Genomic DNA, 17893 nt, shown 5'->3' on the forward strand with positions numbered 1-17893 from the left:
CAAATAGCATTGTCTTGTGTCAGTGAATGCGTCGTCGTACTCCGTAATGCCAGTGGCAAATTCCCCTCCCAAAAAAAAAACCACGAGATGGCAATGAATCTGTCACTCGGTGAACAGCAAGTGAGTAAAACCCAGGGCATCGGCCGGCAGAACTCGGACAGGACACCGTCGGGGGGGAGCTGATTCACTGGTCGCTGCAGGTGATGCGGCCCGTCGTCGTACTCATGAACGGAACGGTTTCGACTTCCGATGAACTGGTGACACCAACTCTGGGGTAAAAAGCATCCCGTGACCGAGCCGTGGTGCTGGGGCTCTTGTTTGTGTAACGATGAATAGGCGGACCAGCGATAGAGAGTATTTCGTGTGATTCTTGCGCTGGTAGATGAAGCTCGGCGGCGTGAAGAACGTGCGCGGATGCGGCTCTTTGGTTTGGAGGTTGCACAGCACCGATGTTGGTTTGCGCATCGGCGTCGAAAAGCGATGCCCGTCAGCCCCCCACCACCTTTCCCGCCCAACGGCACCTTCTGACTGGCCCAGCTGGCTCCCAAGAGTGGTGCCCTGCAGACCCTGGAGGTCCCCTGACCCACGCATGAGGCCCCTGCGGTAAAGCCCCGGCAAGCTTCCCGCCGCTAAAGCTAAGGGACGGTGAATGTCTTGCATGTGCCGACCTGTTAGTAGGAAAAAAATAAAAGAGAGAGAGGGCATCGTCAACTTTCCTCATCCTAGGCTCCATCACGCCAACATTCACAAATACCCAAGACACAGGCACTACGGGCCCCGAGCCACATGCCTCTGGAGCTAGTTTCCTCGTGAGCTGCCTTTTCGTCCCAAGTTCTCTCAATCGCGCTCCGCTCTCGTCACTTCTCACATGACTTGCCGCCTTTGCATCGATTCATTCCTCTGCTCTCCAGCCTGATCACCTCGAGTTCAGCAGACTCTTTCATCTGTTGTCTTTCCTTGCGTCCTCGACACGGCGCCGCCCATCAAATATATAAATGCCACGCCAAGCCTCACACGCTTCTGCTGCCACCGTCAGGATGTCCAAATCAACTCTCGCAATGTTTGCTGCTCTCGGAGCTGGAGGCGGTGCTGCTCTCACGGCCGCCGCTTTTGCTCTCCGCACATCTCCCGAGAACAAGAAACCCGAGCTTCCCATCGCGACACCTCCAACCGCCAGACCAAACGGCGCTGCCTCCACCACAACAGCCCTCGCTATCCCTTCGCAGCACGTCTATTCCACGCCCCCGGCCGTCCTGGGGGCTCCCGTCAACCCAGCCGGCCTCTTCGAGTACGGCTTCCCCGGCCCCGTCTCAGACATCGCCAGCCGCGCGGCCCTGATATCAAGCTACGACCGGCGAACGCGCAACCCGCACTGGGTGGTCGAGCACATCACGCCCGAGTCCCTCTCCAGCCGCGACGGCGACCGCAAGCACAGCGTCTTCCTCGAGGACACGGCGGTGCCCGTGCAGTTCCGCGCCCTCCTCAAGGACTACTTCCGCAGCGGCTACGACCGCGGCCACCAGGTGCCCGCCGCCGACGCAAAGTGGTCCCAAAAAGCCATGAACGACACCTTCTACCTGACAAACATCAGCCCCCAGGTCGGCGACGGCTTCAACCGCGACTACTGGGCGCACTTTGAGGACTTTTGCCGCCGCCTCACCGGCCGCTACCCCAGCGTCCGCATCGTCACCGGCCCGCTGTATCTGCCTCGCAAGGACCCCGTCGACGGCAAGTGGTACGTCCGCTACGAGATGATTGGGGCGCCGCCCTCCGTCGCCGTCCCCACGCACTTCTACAAGGTCATCTTTGCCGAGGACGGCCGGGCCGGCGGAAACGTCGCCATTGGCGCCTTTGTCCTGCCCAACGCCGCCATCCCCAACGAGAAGCCCATCACCGACTTTGAGGTCCCCATCGAGGCTGTCGAGCGCGCCTCGGGCCTCGAGTTTGCCAACAAGCTGCCTGTTACGCGGCGCAAGAGGCTGTGCGCCGAAACCACCTGCGCTTTGGTCATTAGGGATTACGCCGACCGTCAGAAGGCGTTTGGAAAGGGCGGCCAGCGTGCTATTTCTCCTCCTCCTTCTCCTCCTCCTTCTCCTTCGTCATGATTCTTATGATTCTTATGATTTTTCTTACTTCTTTTTTCTCTCTTTTGGCGCCCTTGTGCATACTGTCTCCTGTACAGGGTTCATACTGTCAGAGCCGTCACGTCACCAAGATAATTCATCTGCAAGAGGAGGGATGTATAAAGGGGGTAAGGGGGTTCTTTATAAGGCGCGGTTCATCTTGCTTGCTTGCATACGTGCATAATTTCTTTTTCCTGTCACAGCATCGGGTACCCTAGGTATCCGCCGTAGCGATACTCTTTTTGCATTGGGAGAAGGGGTGGAGGGTGGCATTTTGTCAGTTCCCATACATTTAATTGAGCGCGGCCCTTGCCATTTCGCGGCGGGCATTTTTAATCATGTACATCATCATTTTGGTAGATAGATATCAAGCCGTTGAGACCTCGTCACTGTCCGTGCTTTGTTTGAAACTCTGTGTGTGATTTGACGCCATGTCATGTGTGCCGCACTCAGCGCCATCGCAGGTTCGAGTAAAATGTAACGATATATTGTCCCAACGCCAAGGGTATCCGTGAACCCGGCACATCTCTACACATACAGATCCATAGAATACAACCCCTCAACCACGCGCAATACTTGTCATCAAAATTTTTGCCCATGTCAGGTGCCGGTACATGCTTTTTCATCAGATGCTCGAATGTACGGCCTGTGGACGGCTAAGCGAACCTGGGTCGCGAGTCTATCGTGCCCTAGTGTACTTCCCCTGTCGCTGCTCCTGGCGTAAACTCTCCTCCTGACTCGGTAACGGCGCCCGTCGTCTCGTGTCATTCTCCTCCGTGTGCATTGGCGGAGGCGGAACAGGAAAGGGAAAGTTTCCTGGCGGGGGGATAGCCCCCATCGGTGGGATGAGACCTGGAGGCAAGGCACCGGGCGGTGGAAGGGGAACGCCCGCCTTCTTCATCATTTCGAGGAGTTGTGCCGGGTCTGGGGGATGATTGGGGTCGAGGCCAGGTAGAGGTGGTGGAGGAGCGCCGTTGAGTCCTGGCAATGGGAACGGCGGTGGTGGAGGGCCGTTTGATCCAACGCCTGGGATGGGGGGAGGAGGTGGCAGGCCGGCTGTGAGACCGGGCAGTGCCGAACCGCCTCCCAGAGGGAGACCAGGAATGCCTGGGAGGGAAGCCGGCGCAGGGAGTTTGGTGGCGTCTTGGTCCACGAGCGCGTCCATCTCATCTTCCATTTCTTGCTGTTCTTCTTCCTGTCTCTGGCGGCGGTTTCCGCGACGATCCCAGGTTCCTTGTGCCTCAGCGGCCGCTTCGCCAATGTGGTATCTGTCCTGAGAAACGTCGGCATCCCCTGGGCGGGCTCGGGTCCAGAAACGTGTGATACGGTCATTGGAACCAGATGCGAGGATATGTCCAAGCGGGTGCCAATCTAATGACCACACGGCGTAGTCGTGCGCAAATGGGATTCTGTGCATCGGCCAGACGGACTGGGCCGGTGTGGTGGACGGATCCATGCTGTCATAGGGGGCCACAGTTAAGGGCTGACCTGCAGGAGGATTTGGCGAATCGAGGAGGTAGTGGAAGAGAGCGCCATCCATGCCTCCCGTGGTGAGAAGGTTGGCATGCACGGGGTGAAACGTCAGTGTCGAGATGTCCTTTTCGTGGCCCTTGAGGAGGCAAATGTCTCGCATCATCCTGAGGTCAAATACACGCGCCGTTTGGTCCCGTGCTGATGTTGCCAGGCAAGCTCCCCGCACGCGTTCAAACATGACTTTGGTGATTGTGCTCTTGTGGCCGTGGAGGGTGGTGAGACAACGAGTGGTCCTGGGATCCCACAGCTTAACCAAATGATCCTTTGATCCTGACACCAGCAATCCCTTGGTGGGGTGCCAATCAACGCTTTTGGCATCCCAACCGTGTCCTTCCAACTTCGATTCCATCTGTCCCAGTGCAAAGTCGAATATCTTGAGCGTTGAATCGTCAGAGGCGCTGACGAATTTAGAATCATTCGGGCTGAATGCCAGATCTCGAATTGGATCGGAGTGTGCATTTATACTTTGAACATTGTTGAAGTTGGGCTGCCAATATTTAATAAGTCCGTCATGGTCACCAGATATCAGCCAGTCGTCGCTATGGGAGTACTCCAGTGCTCGAATTGCTGAATCGTGAGCCTGCATAATCGTTTCAAAGTTGAACCCCGTACCGTTCCAGAGCGTAAACTCGCCGCTTGTCGAGGCTGTTAATAACCTGCGGCCCTCTGGGGTCCATCGGACCACGTTAATGGGATGCTTGATTTTGTTTAGTGAAGAATGAAGATGTTTGATTGGAATTGTGTCTGCGGCATTTGTTGGTCGCGCAGCAGGTGGCAGCATCTTGAGAAAAACAGTCAGCAAAAGATTGAATGGGCTATAAATTTGAACCTAATGTCCCTTACGTCGACGATATAGCTTGCGCTTGGCCGTTCCGCCTCGCCATTGTACGAGCCCTTGTAGTTGGGGACTCTATTCCGCAGCCAGTGCGTGACAGTAGAACTGTAATCGGTAACGGGCCCTTTCAAGGAGTTGTCAGCTTTATCACGGGCCATCGACACATAATGCCTCCAAAAAATTGTGTGTAGACGGATACGACTGGTGGTATCTTCGCATATCACCAGAGTTCACGACAACAGTGTTGATTTGGGGCTCGTCCTCTGGGCGAGCAAGATTCTGGAACGAATCAGGATTGATTCATCGCCAATCACAAATACAGGCTTCCTACTGGGATATATCCAGTCCACGGTTGATACCCAAGGCTCATCTTGAGAAGCGCCCAATTCTTCACTTGACGTCGTATGACCTCGAGCCCAACAGTAACCCTCCGAACGCCGGCACGCCTCACATAGCTGTCCAATATCCGTATGCACGAAACAGGATTGTCAATAAAGGGTAGGCTGTGCAAATACTTACTTCGACCTCTTGCCTTCATGGATGTGCCATCCTGGCCACCTCCCCCATGTTCACCGCGTGGCTCGTAAGCCATTGCTGCGGCTAGTGAGCAGCAAATTCACGCATGCAGGTCCCAGGAGAAAGCTCAATAACAAGTTTAGGCAGACAATACGGAATGAGTCGGAAAGAAAGATTGCTGATTATTGTGATCAAGGATCAGCTGGACGAAGTCCGTCGTCAAGTGGGATGCCTGTGGTTGGGCGACGTGACTGAGCGCGTGAGTTTAGTTTTGCGCCACAAGGAAAGCCCAGGCAGTTTAAGCGGCATTTTGCCGTGGGTCTTTCACCAAGTCATGTGATGCCAAAGACTGTGAAGTGTTTCAAAGATAGCGCGTATTGACCTCGAAGTCAAACAAAAAGCAGGTTCATTCTTTCATGTTCTAATTGCATACGCCAGCGATATTTCATCTACTTCTCTATGCACAAAGTTTTGTTCATGGGTTTCAAATGCTAGGCGTGGAGGTTTAGCAGCCTTGACTTTCATAAATGTTAACCTGGGCTACCTTTTTCTCGTCAGTACATACATATCCACACAGTGTGCGATTGTGACATGAGCTTTTATGTCTCCCACCTTGACTCGTTCTACGACTCGTTCTGCTCCGGATCCAATGTGGACTTTATCTTGCGTATAATACGTGCAGGGTTGCCCGCAACCACGTGAAACGGTGGCACGTCCTGTGAAAATATCAGCTTCGATGCGTCCCAACATCTCCATGCAAGCAAAACGGACCTTGGTGACAACACTTCCAGCGCCCACAGTCGAACCTCGACCAATGGTCACTCCTGGCAAAATGATGGCGCTTCCGCCAATCCAACAGTCCTCTCCAATAGTAATTGGTGCGCCAGATTCTGGACCCTTGATGCCGTTGCGAATCTCTGGCTCGAGCGGATGTTTGCCACTATACAATGAGACGTTGGGGCCGAACATGGTGCGGTCACCGACGGTGATGGGGCAGGTATCAATCCAGGTCGAGTTGGAGTTGATAAAGACTCCTTTGCCCAGCTTGACCTGTGTGCCATAGTCCACCAACACAGGGACGTCTACTATTGGGTCATCTTCAAATTGTGCCTCGTCTTCTGCAGCATCAGGTAGCTCTGGCGGTAGAGGTGTGGTGTCGCCTACTACTCTGATTTCAAGGCCAGTAAGTAAAGGGTCTGTCTGTGTACCAATTGGGTCGCCGATATTCAGACCACACACCATCCACTAGGGACTTACTCTCTCCAGAGGCGAACTTCCTCTCGCCGCGATACCTCTCCTACGGCAGCATTGTAGCGCCTCATGGCTGCCTTGGCTCTGCCACGGTCTGCCACGAGTTCTGGGATGAAGGCGTGGTACATCTCCCCGCGAAGCATCTTCTGCTTCGTCTGGGAGAGGGGAGCGGGGGGCATGACGGTGTGAGGCGTGACGACCGCTGGAGCCATAGGAACAAGTCTAGGAATATCGATACGGATAGCTGGGAGAAAGCACGGATCTTCACGGTAACTTGGGCATCTGAAGGTATCATCGGGTAGCTGCTTAATCTGGAGCGCCGGCTCCCACAACGGCAACAATGCAATTCCACATGCTTAGTAACCAGCCTTGGCTCCTCGACGAGGGGAGAGATCTTGGCATAATACACCTCCAGTCATGTTGGGCCTATGCAACTTTTTGTCTCTAAAAATCGCAACTTTGTATAGAATGAAACAAGAATCGTCTCTGGCAAGGTATATCGATTGCCTATTGTGCATAGAATAACACGCTATAGTGTACATGATAACGCGGTTCTGCCAGGTAGCTCGGTCTCTTGTCGGGTCAAGCTCTCTTTTCGTCTGTGACTGTATTACTGTACTACATATGTGTGTACGACTCACATGGCATTGGACGCCACTGGTTCAATGCCCGCATCCGCTCAAACTTTAACCTTGCTGTTTGTCTCATTGTTCCTGCGAGGTCGAGCCGGTCATGTGATGGTTCCTGGTGTCCTCAAGCAAAAGTGGTGGGTTGGGGTTGTTTGGTCACTGAAGTACAGAATGAGAGGCAATTGACCAGTTGCCTTCCTGTCAAGTACCAAGGTGGTGTCAATTTGAAATACATCACGACTCAGCGATGGCAGAGGAAACGCGGCATGTGAAAGGCCTTGATGAAAGAGACACAAGCAGCGGTGGCAACAGACCCGGAAGAGGTGGCAAAAGTCCAAAACTGAGTTGTCTGTCACCCTCGGCCGAGCTTCCAGAAAAATTTGGACCAAGGCTGCCAGGGTCCGCGGTTCAGGAATTTTTCGAAGCCAGGCTAGTAGATCATGAAATTTTCTCTGGCTTGGACCTCGCCATAATAAATACGGCCTCATTTCAATTGAGCATGCAAGCAGAGCCGTCGAAATGGGCTTTCACATGCTTTCGCCAGGTCTTCATGAGCTGACCCCTGCTCCTGTCTTGGCCAGACCCTGTTCGCGAGCCGCAGCGAACCGTCGACGACGATGGCAATCTAACGCCACGATTGACAGCTGAGGACCGAGAAGGACTGGAAACGACCCGCCAAGCCCCCGCTGTCTGCCGTGCTGGTCGCCACCTTGAGGTGGTTGACGAATCGTGACACCGGAGCCGGGCATCCATGTACATGACCTTCGCATCATGGCAATCGCGACCAGAGCTTGTAGGTGAAGTGATGGCCTCGATAGCTTCGATCCGGTAGATTGGTTGTTGGGGCGCTATCTGACCCTGATGGAATCGTCGCGCCTGTTTTTCCTCAACCTCCACCTCTGGACGAGGCGGTTTGTGGCTGAAGGGACAGCGGCTGATTCGATGCCATGGCCAAGAGACACGCCGGTTGGATTTGCCCTGCACTAAAAAGACCTGCTCGTGGGAGTTGAAGGCTTTTGTTCGCTGGTCTGGATTGTCCCTGGTTGGTCGGCCGGCAACGCCGCCGCAGAGTCCCGGGTGCAGGCATTGCGCGCCGAGAGACGAGAAACGAGAGAGACAAGAGGAGGCGGGCAGAACAGGGGAGCTCCAACCAAGAAGAACAAGCTCCATTCTATATCTGGAGACCGCGACTCTGTCTGCCCCTCCATTTAAGCTTGAGCTTCCAATTGACGTGCTCGTCATCCCGCCATCATCCTCCTCCCTTCTTTTCCTTCTTCCCTTATCCTGCTATTGTGAGCTTTAGCTTCGCTCTTCGCGGCTGCCACAGTTGTTTGTCGTCTGCCCTCTTGCAGCCCTTCTCTGCCGACTGACATCACCAGCATAGCTCCACGATGAGCACGGCCACCACCACCAGTGTCAGCCCGGCGAATGGCACCGTGAGCAAGGGAAATGCCACCAGGCGTCGCAACCGCAATGCATCTCCCGGCCCGGTCGAAGAGGAATCCGAAGATGCAACTGCAGCCGAGAAGCCCAGAGCCGCCGTCGCCCAGAAGAAGTATCGCCACGTAGCAGCAGTCCATTCCAAGAGCCGCCCCTCGTGTTTAAGCCACGACTCCGATGCCACGCCAAGCTTTATCGGGTTTCGAAATCTCATGGTCATTGTCTTGGGTACGCAAACAATCCCGATTCACTGCAAACAACTACTGCCGCTTACTGACCTCGATGTAGTTGTGGGTAATTTACGATTGATGATTGAAAATTTGAAAAAGGCATGCTACAATGCACCGCACCCCCAGTCATGCGTGTCGTGTGTGCTCATTCCTAACCGCCCTCTCAGTATGGTGTTCTGATATGCCTTCGATGCCACTCCTACAAGAATGAAGATGTCCTGATCGGCGGACTTCTCTACTTTCTCATTCCCTGCCATCTATTAGTCGCCTACTTGATCGAATTAGCCGCCGCAAAGCAGGCGCGAGGATCCCGTAAGCGCCTCAAACCTGGCTCTACCGGACCGTCGGAACAAGACAAGTCCAAGTTTCATTCAACATGGGTACTGGTGGCCTGGGCTCATGGTATCAATATGACGCTTGCTTTGACCCTCACAACCTTTGTGGTTTACTTCTACATCCACCACCCGCTCGTTGGGACCTTGACCGAGATGCATGCCGTCATTGTGTCGCTGAAGACGGCCTCGTACGCATTCACCAACCGAGATCTTCGCCATGCTTACCTGCACCCCGTCAAAGGAGAGCATATCCCTGAACTCTACTCGAAATGCCCGTACCCGAATAATATCACTTTCGGCAACCTCGCCTACTTTTGGTGGGCGCCGACGCTGGTCTATCAGCCCGTGTACCCGCGCACCGACAAGATCAGATGGGTTTTTGTTTTTAAGAGGCTGGGCGAAGTATGCTGTTTAAGCGCATTCATCTGGTTCGCCAGCTTCCAATACGCCGCACCGGTTCTGCAGAATTCGCTCGACAAGATTGCTTCTTTGGACTTTCTCATGATCCTAGAGCGGCTGCTGAAGCTGTCAACCATTTCTCTGGTTATTTGGCTCGCAGGATTCTTTGCCCTGTTCCAGTCCTTCTTAAACGCACTGGCCGAAGTGCTGCGATTCGGCGACCGTTCATTTTATGACGACTGGTGGAATAGCGAGAGTCTTGGAGCATACTGGAGAACGTGGAACAGGCCCGTGTACACGTACTTTAAGCGTCATGTATATGTACCCATGATTGGACGTGGATGGAGCCCGTGGGCTGCAAGTTGCGCCGTCTTTTTTGTGTCTGCCGTGCTACACGAGGTTCTTGTTGGTGTTCCCACCCACAACATTATCGGTACGGTATTCTCCGTCTTATCCATCGTCTTGACCCTCGTTTCTAACCTATATTCAGGCGTTGCTTTTCTAGGCATGTTCTTGCAGCTCCCTCTCATCGCCATCACAGCCCCTCTAGAGAAGATGAAATGGGGGCACACCGGCAAAGTAATGGGAAACGTGATCTTTTGGGTGTCCTTTACCATTTTCGGTCAGCCATTTGCGGCATTAATGTACTTTTACGCATGGCAGGCCAAGTATGGTAGCGTCAGTAAACAACCGATGCTTGCATTGCAGACATGAGGTTGGAAAACTTGGACTGCATTACGGCTTGGATAGTGACCATCTTTGGATAAATGTTATACACGATATTCTACACGTTGTGCCTCTCATGTAACGCAGTCTTTGACCTTGGCCCAGTCTCAGTCTTACCTCCAGTTCAAACCGTCGTAGCCAAATCTCAAATCTACTCCAAGACCAGTCGTTAACTGAAACAAAATTTCATGAAAAATCGACACACACGGCAAACACTAGCCGACAAACGGAATCATAGTTCCAACCCTCCTTCTATACTGTACATAATCATCGCCAAAAAACTTGACCAGTCCTCTCTCCTCCACCCTCACCCTACTGCTGAAAAACTTCCACAGGACATAGGCATACGCCACGAAGCAGAACACGTTGCCCAAGACCAGCTGCGTGCCCAGCCCCCAGTAAAAGAAACCAAAGTAACTAGGATGCCTCCAGAGCCCGTACACGCCCGTGGTGACGAGCGTGTGCGAGTCCGCCTTCCTCGTCTGCACCGTGTGGTTGAAGCTCTGCCCGGCCGTCAGCATGGCCACGCTCCTGACCACCTGGCCGCCCACGACCATGACGAGGCCCACGAGCGTCAGGGCCGTGCCCAGCCCCGGCGGCGCCCATGCCCGGCCCGGAAACACCACCTCGGTCAGCACGCACTCTGCGCAGGCGACGGCGTGGGCGACGGGGTACGCGGGCCAGTTGGCCGTCAGGAGGAAGGCGTGGACCGTGGCCTCGGGGGTGTTTGCGGCGGCGGTGGTCCAGAACTCGAGGAAGTGGAAGGTGGACAGGGCGCAGAGGAACAGGGGCACGCGCCAGAGCGGCGAGGACGTGAGCGCCAGGACGAGCGCCGTGGACACGAGGCCGAGGGAGGTGGTGAGGCCGAGGGCGAAGGCGCGGAGGGATATGCCCGCGAGGGACATGGGCTGGCCGGGGGTGAGGTTCTTGAGGGGCGGCCGGCTCCATGTGTGAGGTGTTGGCTCATCGGGCGTTGATGAGGGCGAGGGGGCCGAGAGGGTGTGGCGGTCCTCGAAGCTGAGCGTTTTGCTCCATTGGGTGGACATTTTTTTTTGGTTTGGTTTGGTGATGGGCGGGTTTACGTGTGGTTTTTATATCGCCATGGTGTTTTTTGCAGAGGTTGGAGTGAAAGAGGTGAGTTTTCTGTTCTTTTATCTTTTTTGGAGGGGAAGGGTTTGCGTTTATAAAGGGATGGATGATTGATTTTTTCGGAGTTGGGGTGATAGGGATGCTTGCGAAGGATGGGATTGTCTGCAAGAAACAATACAATAGTTTATGCGGCTTGGAGGCGCATGTTGGACGGACATTGGACGCGGGTGTCTGAGTTTCGCCTGACTGGGCGCTAGGGGCTTCGGGTTGTGGGGCGGGCTGCTTGACTTGAACGTTCGAATGTTGTTGCTTAACATAGTTAGTTGCGCCCGACTTGGGGGATGAGATTCAATGACAGGAGAATTTAGAATATCACTTTTTTTCTTGGATTACTTTATCGTTGAGCCATTGGGTTAAACACCAACATCCTAGGCTTGTGCATGCGACTTTACTCTGTGTGCTGTGGTGGTCTGCTAGTTACAGTTGGTGGTAGTTACAACGTGTTTGCCAGGACAGATGCACGTGAGTAGCTTGCAACTTGGCTGTGCATGTACTTCCTTGTCCCAACAACTTCACTCCCTTTTGAGCTTGAATCTCAAAGTTACAGGTGACTACTCGGGAATCCAAACGGGCGTGAGGCACCCAAACAGCGCAGTGCAGACCCCCGTGCCACGCTGGCACCTTTGAAGGGCCAGAAGGGATTGTCTAAATTACTCTGCGTGCGCAGTTCATTCTGTCCTTCAAGGTCTGGTACCTTTGGATGAACGTGAGCCCGTAACTCTTTCTTCGTTCTCTTCTCGAGTTTACGGTGACCAAGGCTTCGGGGCAAGTTCCCAAACGAGACTGTCCTGCGCAGGAGCCATTGAGTGCCACTCAGCCGCCTCAGCCGCAATGTTTGTAGTCCCAGTTCCATTTACGAACAGATTGTGCATAGTGTAGTGTTGCGCTGCACAACTTTGTTCTGAACTGTCTCGGCTCCAGCGGTACGGACTCATAGAGCGGAGCGTGATAATGCATATTTGCCGCTGCTTCGGTTCGGATAACGCATTTTGGCGCGTCGAATACTATGACATGGGTTGCATTCTTCTTTTTTTTTTTCTTCTTCAAAGTCCGCCTTGTACCGAAAATGATGATATTATCAATACGAGAACGTTGATAAATCCCCATGTACACGGGATCCAGGTATTCATTTCGTAGTATCCGGCTTTATATACCGCTCCGAGCCTACAGCCTGTTAACAAATGTTTGTTTGAGCTTGGACATGGAGCTTACACAAGACCGACAATGCTCCCAGCTATAATAGCCTCAATGCCTGCTATCAATAGGTATATGATGGGAACAGCCCAGAGAAACCGCCACGACCCTTTGTTGAGCCCATGACTAAACACGGCCACTAGCACCGCCCCGAGGTGGAAAAATATATAGGTGATCAAAGTCCAGAGTACGGTAAACTTCCAGACATCTGTAATACGATAGAGCGTGTAGGTGCGATTGGGTGTGCGGTCTTGGAGCGTGTTGACGTTGAGGGATGGAAAGGGCGGCGAGTGGTAGTTGGGCGGCGGGTTTCCCAGAAAAGACATGTTGACAGCCGCAAGGCCGAGGCGCACACTGCCGAGGACAACGATGCGGCTACCGCCGTTGGAAGACGGCCATTGCGGTTGAAATGCCCGGTTTTGACAAAGGGATGTCGCCAAGTTGTCGTTGATGAAGCTTGAACGGGTAAAGAAGGGGGCCTGACTCCTGAGCTTGAACTGCGGGCCCGAGGTGCGGCCCCAGACATGGACGTCATTTCAGCCTCGGCAAAAGCTCGTCAACTGTCACCACTCGGCTGCGGCCGCCGCGTCCATCTGCAACCTCTCTCCTCTGCACATCCCTCAGGCTATCCATCGTATTCGAGTTGCGGTGGCAAGTCCCAACCCAATGCGTCATTATGCCGGCCGATAGACTCCTCAATACCGTCCTGCAGTATTACCAGGACGTCCACGATGCTGCCAAGACAGACCAAATCATTGGCAGCACCACCCATCTGCTCACCCAGCTCTCCAACCCGCTCAATCTCGGGGTCCTTACCTCCCAGCTTCTCACAGCCCCAGCCATCTGGCACCGAAACGACGGAGCGAAAACCGCAATACGAATAATCAGCGTCTATCACACCGCGGCTGTTCGTGTACGCGACAACCAACTCGAGGGCGCCAAACCAGAAGGCCGTTCTGAGGGTGGAGGTCTCCGATGCGACGAATGGACACGAGCCGTAGTCAAGGGGGCTGATGAGAGGTCAAGGCGATGGCAGCACCTGCTTGTCTTGACTGGCGTCCTTATGGGCATGGAGGGATATGATCGACACTCTTTGTCGAGAGCGTTGCGCAACACATTGGAGCAGGCCGTTGTTATGGCGGCCAATCTCGCTCTAGAGGAAAATGTCCAAGATGGCCCTGCGGCCGCCGTGTCCGTTGTCACGGCTCTGAACTTTGCGTTTCCTATATTATCAGAGTTTCACAGAGCTCAAATCAACTGTAATGCGTTGCTGCCGATCGCTGTTTGGGCCATTACTGGAGAGGAAGGCTTTTGCGATGCGCAGTTTCTCAGAACAGTGAGCCAAGATACCACATTGCAGCCCGGCCACGTCTTCTCCTGGCCCGAACGATCCTCTTCATGCCAGCTGTTGCGACAGATGGAGAAGCAACCTTTAATGGCGAACATGGGCCCGCTCTCCAAGCTGGCAGCCTTTGCTGTGCAGCATGCAACCGATACAAGCGTGGTGATGCAGGCGCATGATGCGCTGTTGGTCTTCACCACCAGAGTATTCGATGCATGGCAAAAGAATCGCTTTAGCGAGATTGATGCCTCCTTTGAGGGTTCTCATTTGAGTCCTGAGACGGCGCAAACCACCTGGCCATTGCTATGGCAAGTCTTCAGGAAGCTCATGTTCGGCACGACGGCTGTTCTGCAGGCCATTGTTGCTCGCAGTTTGCTGGATCCGCACATGTTGGTGCCCGGCTTGGCTGCCAGCATCGCCTCCAGGTCGTTGCAAATCTTGCGGAACCTCTTCTTCATCTCCAGCCGCAAGGGAAATAGCTCGTTCCAGGTATACACATTCTCATATATGACTTCTATCGACGTGCTGAGCCGAGATGGCCTAGCTACCGAGGCATTTCTGCGAGAGATTCGACCTGCCGACGCAATTCTCAATCCCTCGGCGAACCTTCAAATGAATCTCGATTTATTTTATCTCAACGTGGCAGAACACCTGCCTCTCTCCCTCCCCACCGAGGCATGCGAGCTGCTCATCGTCAAGCCCGCAATCGCATACCTCTCCCAAGAAGGGCCCATGTCTGCATCCAAGACGGAAATCTTCGAATCCGCCCACAGCGCTATTCTGTCCGTCCTCTCGTGTCCCCAACATAGCGCACTCACCATCAAGATTACACCTTTTTACATCGTCAAAGTCTTCGACTCCTTCCCTCAGCATATATCGCCCCGCCAGTTCAGAATAGCCTTCAAGACCGTCATGGAAATCGTCTCCCCGCCTTTCCCCATCGCTGCCATGGAACCACACATGTCGGAAACGCTGTTGGATATGCTCCGTACAAACACCAAGACCGCCAGCACGACGCTGCTACCCGCCTCCCCGGACGCTGTGTCGCACGCACTCGAGGAAACCAGGGAGGAGCCGCTTTCAGAGCAAAGCGCCCTTGTTATGACGCTGGTGGATTCTTTGCCGTTCCTGCCTCTGCCACTGGTAGAGGAGTGGTTGGAAATAACTGCCCAGGCCATGAACGAGATTGAAGATCCTCGGCTGAGACTGCCGGTGAAGAAGAGATTCTGGGATGTACTCGTGAACGGAGAAATGGACGTGGAGAGATCGACGATTGGGGTCGCGTGGTGGGGGACAAAGGGAGGCAGGGAGTTGGTGTTGTTTGGGGGCGCTCCTGAACCGCCCTTGATGAGCGGTGCGTTGGGAAAGGACACGACGAGTCGGTTGTAGATGGTATCGGGAAGAATTTACGTATATTACATGATTAAATCAGCCCTGGTTTCATGTGTTGTAGGCCACATGCAGCGTTGACGTCAAATAGGTGTCCCTGCGAAGCCTATGCAGGCCTTACACTCTCCCCATAGAACGTGTCAGAATGCCAGTCATATTGTGGAGGATATCGGCAAAGCAGCCAAATTGTGTATTGTATAGGCTAATGCTGGAGCTAATGGGATCTTTCATGACAACCCTCACTCTGCGTACATCACTTGGTGGACGCACAAAGCACCACTACTAAGATTATGTATGTAACGACACTTCCTAATTGCTGTATACTCGGATGAGTAGCAATTTAGCTCTTCTTGGGTTCTTCCGAAAGTAGCGTGAATATTGATCCTGGTTTTTCTGCGTCTCGTGTGGCGTTTGGTAGCACAGCGTCAATATTCCTCTGCTGGTTCCCAATCAGGGCTCGGTTTCTCATGTACAGATGGTTAGATTCTGGGCTGGTAAACGATACGTATGAGACTGTTCTGGACGATGTCCTTTGTGGCAACTTACTGTTGGATAGATGCCTCTGTCGAAACGTATTGCCGCGAATGGGCGAGTCGCACGTTGCGTTATAAACACTGCGGGTTATTCTACGTTGTTTGTGTTCTCCCCATCCCCAGCCGTAGTAGAGAATCTGACATGCGCGGCGTCAGATGTCGCAATAAATTGTAGAGGGGCATGGTTTCGTGGCCAAGCTTGATGACTACTCGAGAATACGTCCGCAGGTGCCATCTTGAGATGTGTTGATGCTGGTCAGGCTAACATTTGGCAGGCCTTTTTTTCCTTTGGAATCACTTCTAGCCTGAAGGGTGATGGTCACTGTTTTTTTCGGCATGAGTAGAATGCGTCCTGGGATGTTTACCTGTCTAGTTGAATCCGTACAGGTCAATGGTAAGTTCCTACAATATAAAGTGCCGTCTGACTGATCTATCTTTTAACTGTATCCATTCTTAATCTCACCTCCTTTTCCATTTCACCCTAGAGCTTTCTGTCCAAATAAACTTCACAATGCTACCGTGATCGCTCGGATGCAACTGTTTTATCGGCTGTTAACAGTAGAAGTTCACAAAAGCCAAGATTGTGAATGTGAGCATAAGTGGTATGGTGTCGATGGCCTTCTAAAGGGCTTTGTTTTTTTTCTTTTTGTGTATGTGTGTGTGTTGATGTATTGAAAGGCTTGCATCTTCCTGTATGCTTTCTGTGATAAAGAAAACCACTCAAATCCGGTGGTTGTGAGAATATTCGGTCGACGGACCAAATAGATCGTCAGAGCTTGAAATCAATCAAGTAATCTGACGAATCGAACGTCTCGTAGAATGAAATGACGATACTTGAAACACCATCGTCTCGTATCAGCCCCTCCGCGTTCGTTTGAACTGGACTCTTCTCCTTGATTCTTCGACTCCAAACTATCCAGGTCATAAAAAAAATGTCTTCTTTGCTCAGGTTTTGGGGGGTAGGGCGAGACTTGTTCTACTTTGCCGGTTTCTTTCGTCGCTTCTCGACCTCAACAAGGTACTCTATAAGCTCGGGATAACCTTCATCACACATGATTCTTCGTACATCCTCAGGGGCAGATGGAATCGTATGTCTGGATGAAGACGGTCTGCTGTCTTTGGGGTATGCCTCGATTTGAAGTAGTCGAGCATTTATACTGGCGAGACTCTCTTCGAGCTTTTGGTATGATACTTGCGCGAGAAGATCATCAGCTGGAGCAATCTGTCCACTGCCTGTGTTGCTGCTACCGGCTTCTTCCGACGAAGCTGCAACCCTGTGTCTCTTACGGGATGAAAGACGATGCCTTTTGGGTTGAGTCTCAACTTGGGGGATATTGGCCTTCTCCGAAGCTATGCTTTGTTCCATAGGTGTTGACAATGATACACTCGGGTTGTCTTGTCGGCTGGCCTCTAGCAGTCGGTCGTAAGTGAGTGAGAGTCCTCCAGCTTTCAGACTGTTCACAGTCGTTGGCCACGGCCACCGAACCTTTCTTGTTTCACCCCAACGTCCAACTACAAGTTCAAAGTTAGCCGCGTCAAGAAAGCGCATTACGCTTTTTCAAAGTACAAATAGTACTGACAATATTTTTCCCAAGTGAGTTTGTCCACGAAAAACTCAAACTCCTCATGATATACGGCATTAAATCCGCGGCGGATATACATGTCGCCGGTGCGCTTCTCTGCGGCCTTGCGCAACTCCTGTACCGTGTTTCGCCCTCCGATTCCAAGAAAGAAGAGGCAATAAGCATCCATCATGGGCCGCCTAGAGACTGTCAAACTACCATCAACATCATCCAGGTTACCGGAAAAGTAGTGGTCACGACACTTGACAGACTCCTTCCACGACCGGCCGACTTCATCCTGGTCAGGCAAGCATGGAGGGGACATTGCCATCTTCTTTGCGCCAGGGGCACTGATAGCCTCTCTTTGAAGTCCTCGGTTGGCTTGATTTTGCATTGCTGGTTTATTGAGCAGGGTGGCCCGAGAAGATGGAAGCGTGAAGAGAGACAGGCGTTAAAGGGATGTGTTTAAACAGCCATCGCATTATTGCCAGCTGACAGCTTCGCCAGCTGGCAAACAGACTTCGCCGGCCATGAGCTTGGAATTACCACGACATACTTGTCGAAGATAAACCTATCATCACCAACCCTTCTTTTATTTTGTTTTGCCATCAATTGACGCAAGCTCGCAGTGGTCGCGAAAAGCTGCCTTCATGCACGATAGTGACCCGTCGGTTACCGAAAAAGTCCAATAGTGAGAGCATTCTGGG

The 17893-nt window shown here is 53.0% G+C and overlaps 7 protein-coding genes across 7 annotated transcripts; 3 read left to right on the forward strand and 4 right to left on the reverse strand.

The window, feature by feature from the left end:
- Positions 1–1037: 1037 nt before the first annotated feature.
- MAA_07083 (DNA/RNA non-specific endonuclease, active site protein) lies at positions 1038–2105 on the forward strand (the record flags this gene model as incomplete). The annotated part of the gene is made up of 1 exon (XM_007825081.1): positions 1038–2105. One exon carries the CDS (start codon positions 1038–1040, stop codon positions 2103–2105), a length of 1068 nt encoding a protein of 355 aa, XP_007823272.1.
- A 697-nt stretch (positions 2106–2802) lies between these two features.
- Positions 2803–5083, reverse strand: MAA_07084 (protein PFS2; the record flags this gene model as incomplete). The annotated part of the gene is made up of 3 exons (XM_007825082.1): positions 2803–4437; positions 4500–4615; positions 5011–5083. The coding sequence occupies 3 exons, from the start codon at positions 5081–5083 to the stop codon at positions 2803–2805; spliced, it is 1824 nt and encodes a 607-aa protein (XP_007823273.1).
- Positions 5084–5630: 547 nt separating this feature from the next.
- On the reverse strand, positions 5631–6437 carry MAA_07085 (uncharacterized protein; the record flags this gene model as incomplete). Its single annotated transcript, XM_007825083.1, has 3 exons — positions 5631–5723; positions 5779–6175; positions 6265–6437. The coding sequence occupies 3 exons, from the start codon at positions 6435–6437 to the stop codon at positions 5631–5633; spliced, it is 663 nt and encodes a 220-aa protein (XP_007823274.1).
- A 1841-nt stretch (positions 6438–8278) lies between these two features.
- MAA_07086 (diacylglycerol O-acyltransferase) lies at positions 8279–10005 on the forward strand (the record flags this gene model as incomplete). The annotated part of the gene is made up of 4 exons (XM_007825084.2): positions 8279–8555; positions 8616–8656; positions 8725–9724; positions 9782–10005. The coding sequence occupies 4 exons, from the start codon at positions 8279–8281 to the stop codon at positions 10003–10005; spliced, it is 1542 nt and encodes a 513-aa protein (XP_007823275.2).
- Positions 10006–10232: 227 nt separating this feature from the next.
- Positions 10233–11063, reverse strand: MAA_07087 (isoprenylcysteine carboxyl methyltransferase; the record flags this gene model as incomplete). Its single annotated transcript, XM_007825085.1, has 1 exon — positions 10233–11063. One exon carries the CDS (start codon positions 11061–11063, stop codon positions 10233–10235), a length of 831 nt encoding a protein of 276 aa, XP_007823276.1.
- A 1973-nt stretch (positions 11064–13036) lies between these two features.
- On the forward strand, positions 13037–15091 carry MAA_07088 (peroxin 8; the record flags this gene model as incomplete). Its single annotated transcript, XM_007825086.1, has 1 exon — positions 13037–15091. One exon carries the CDS (start codon positions 13037–13039, stop codon positions 15089–15091), a length of 2055 nt encoding a protein of 684 aa, XP_007823277.1.
- A 1509-nt stretch (positions 15092–16600) lies between these two features.
- Positions 16601–17580, reverse strand: MAA_10770 (Zinc finger domain-containing protein, CCHC-type; the record flags this gene model as incomplete). Its single annotated transcript, XM_011412689.1, has 2 exons — positions 16601–17136; positions 17205–17580. The coding sequence occupies 2 exons, from the start codon at positions 17578–17580 to the stop codon at positions 16601–16603; spliced, it is 912 nt and encodes a 303-aa protein (XP_011410991.1).
- Between the last annotated feature and the right edge of the window lie 313 nt (positions 17581–17893).

Source organism: Metarhizium robertsii, assembly GCF_000187425.2.
Source record: "Metarhizium robertsii ARSEF 23 chromosome Unknown MAA_Scf_2, whole genome shotgun sequence".
In the NCBI taxonomy this organism is placed as follows: Eukaryota; Fungi; Ascomycota; class Sordariomycetes; order Hypocreales; family Clavicipitaceae; genus Metarhizium; species Metarhizium robertsii.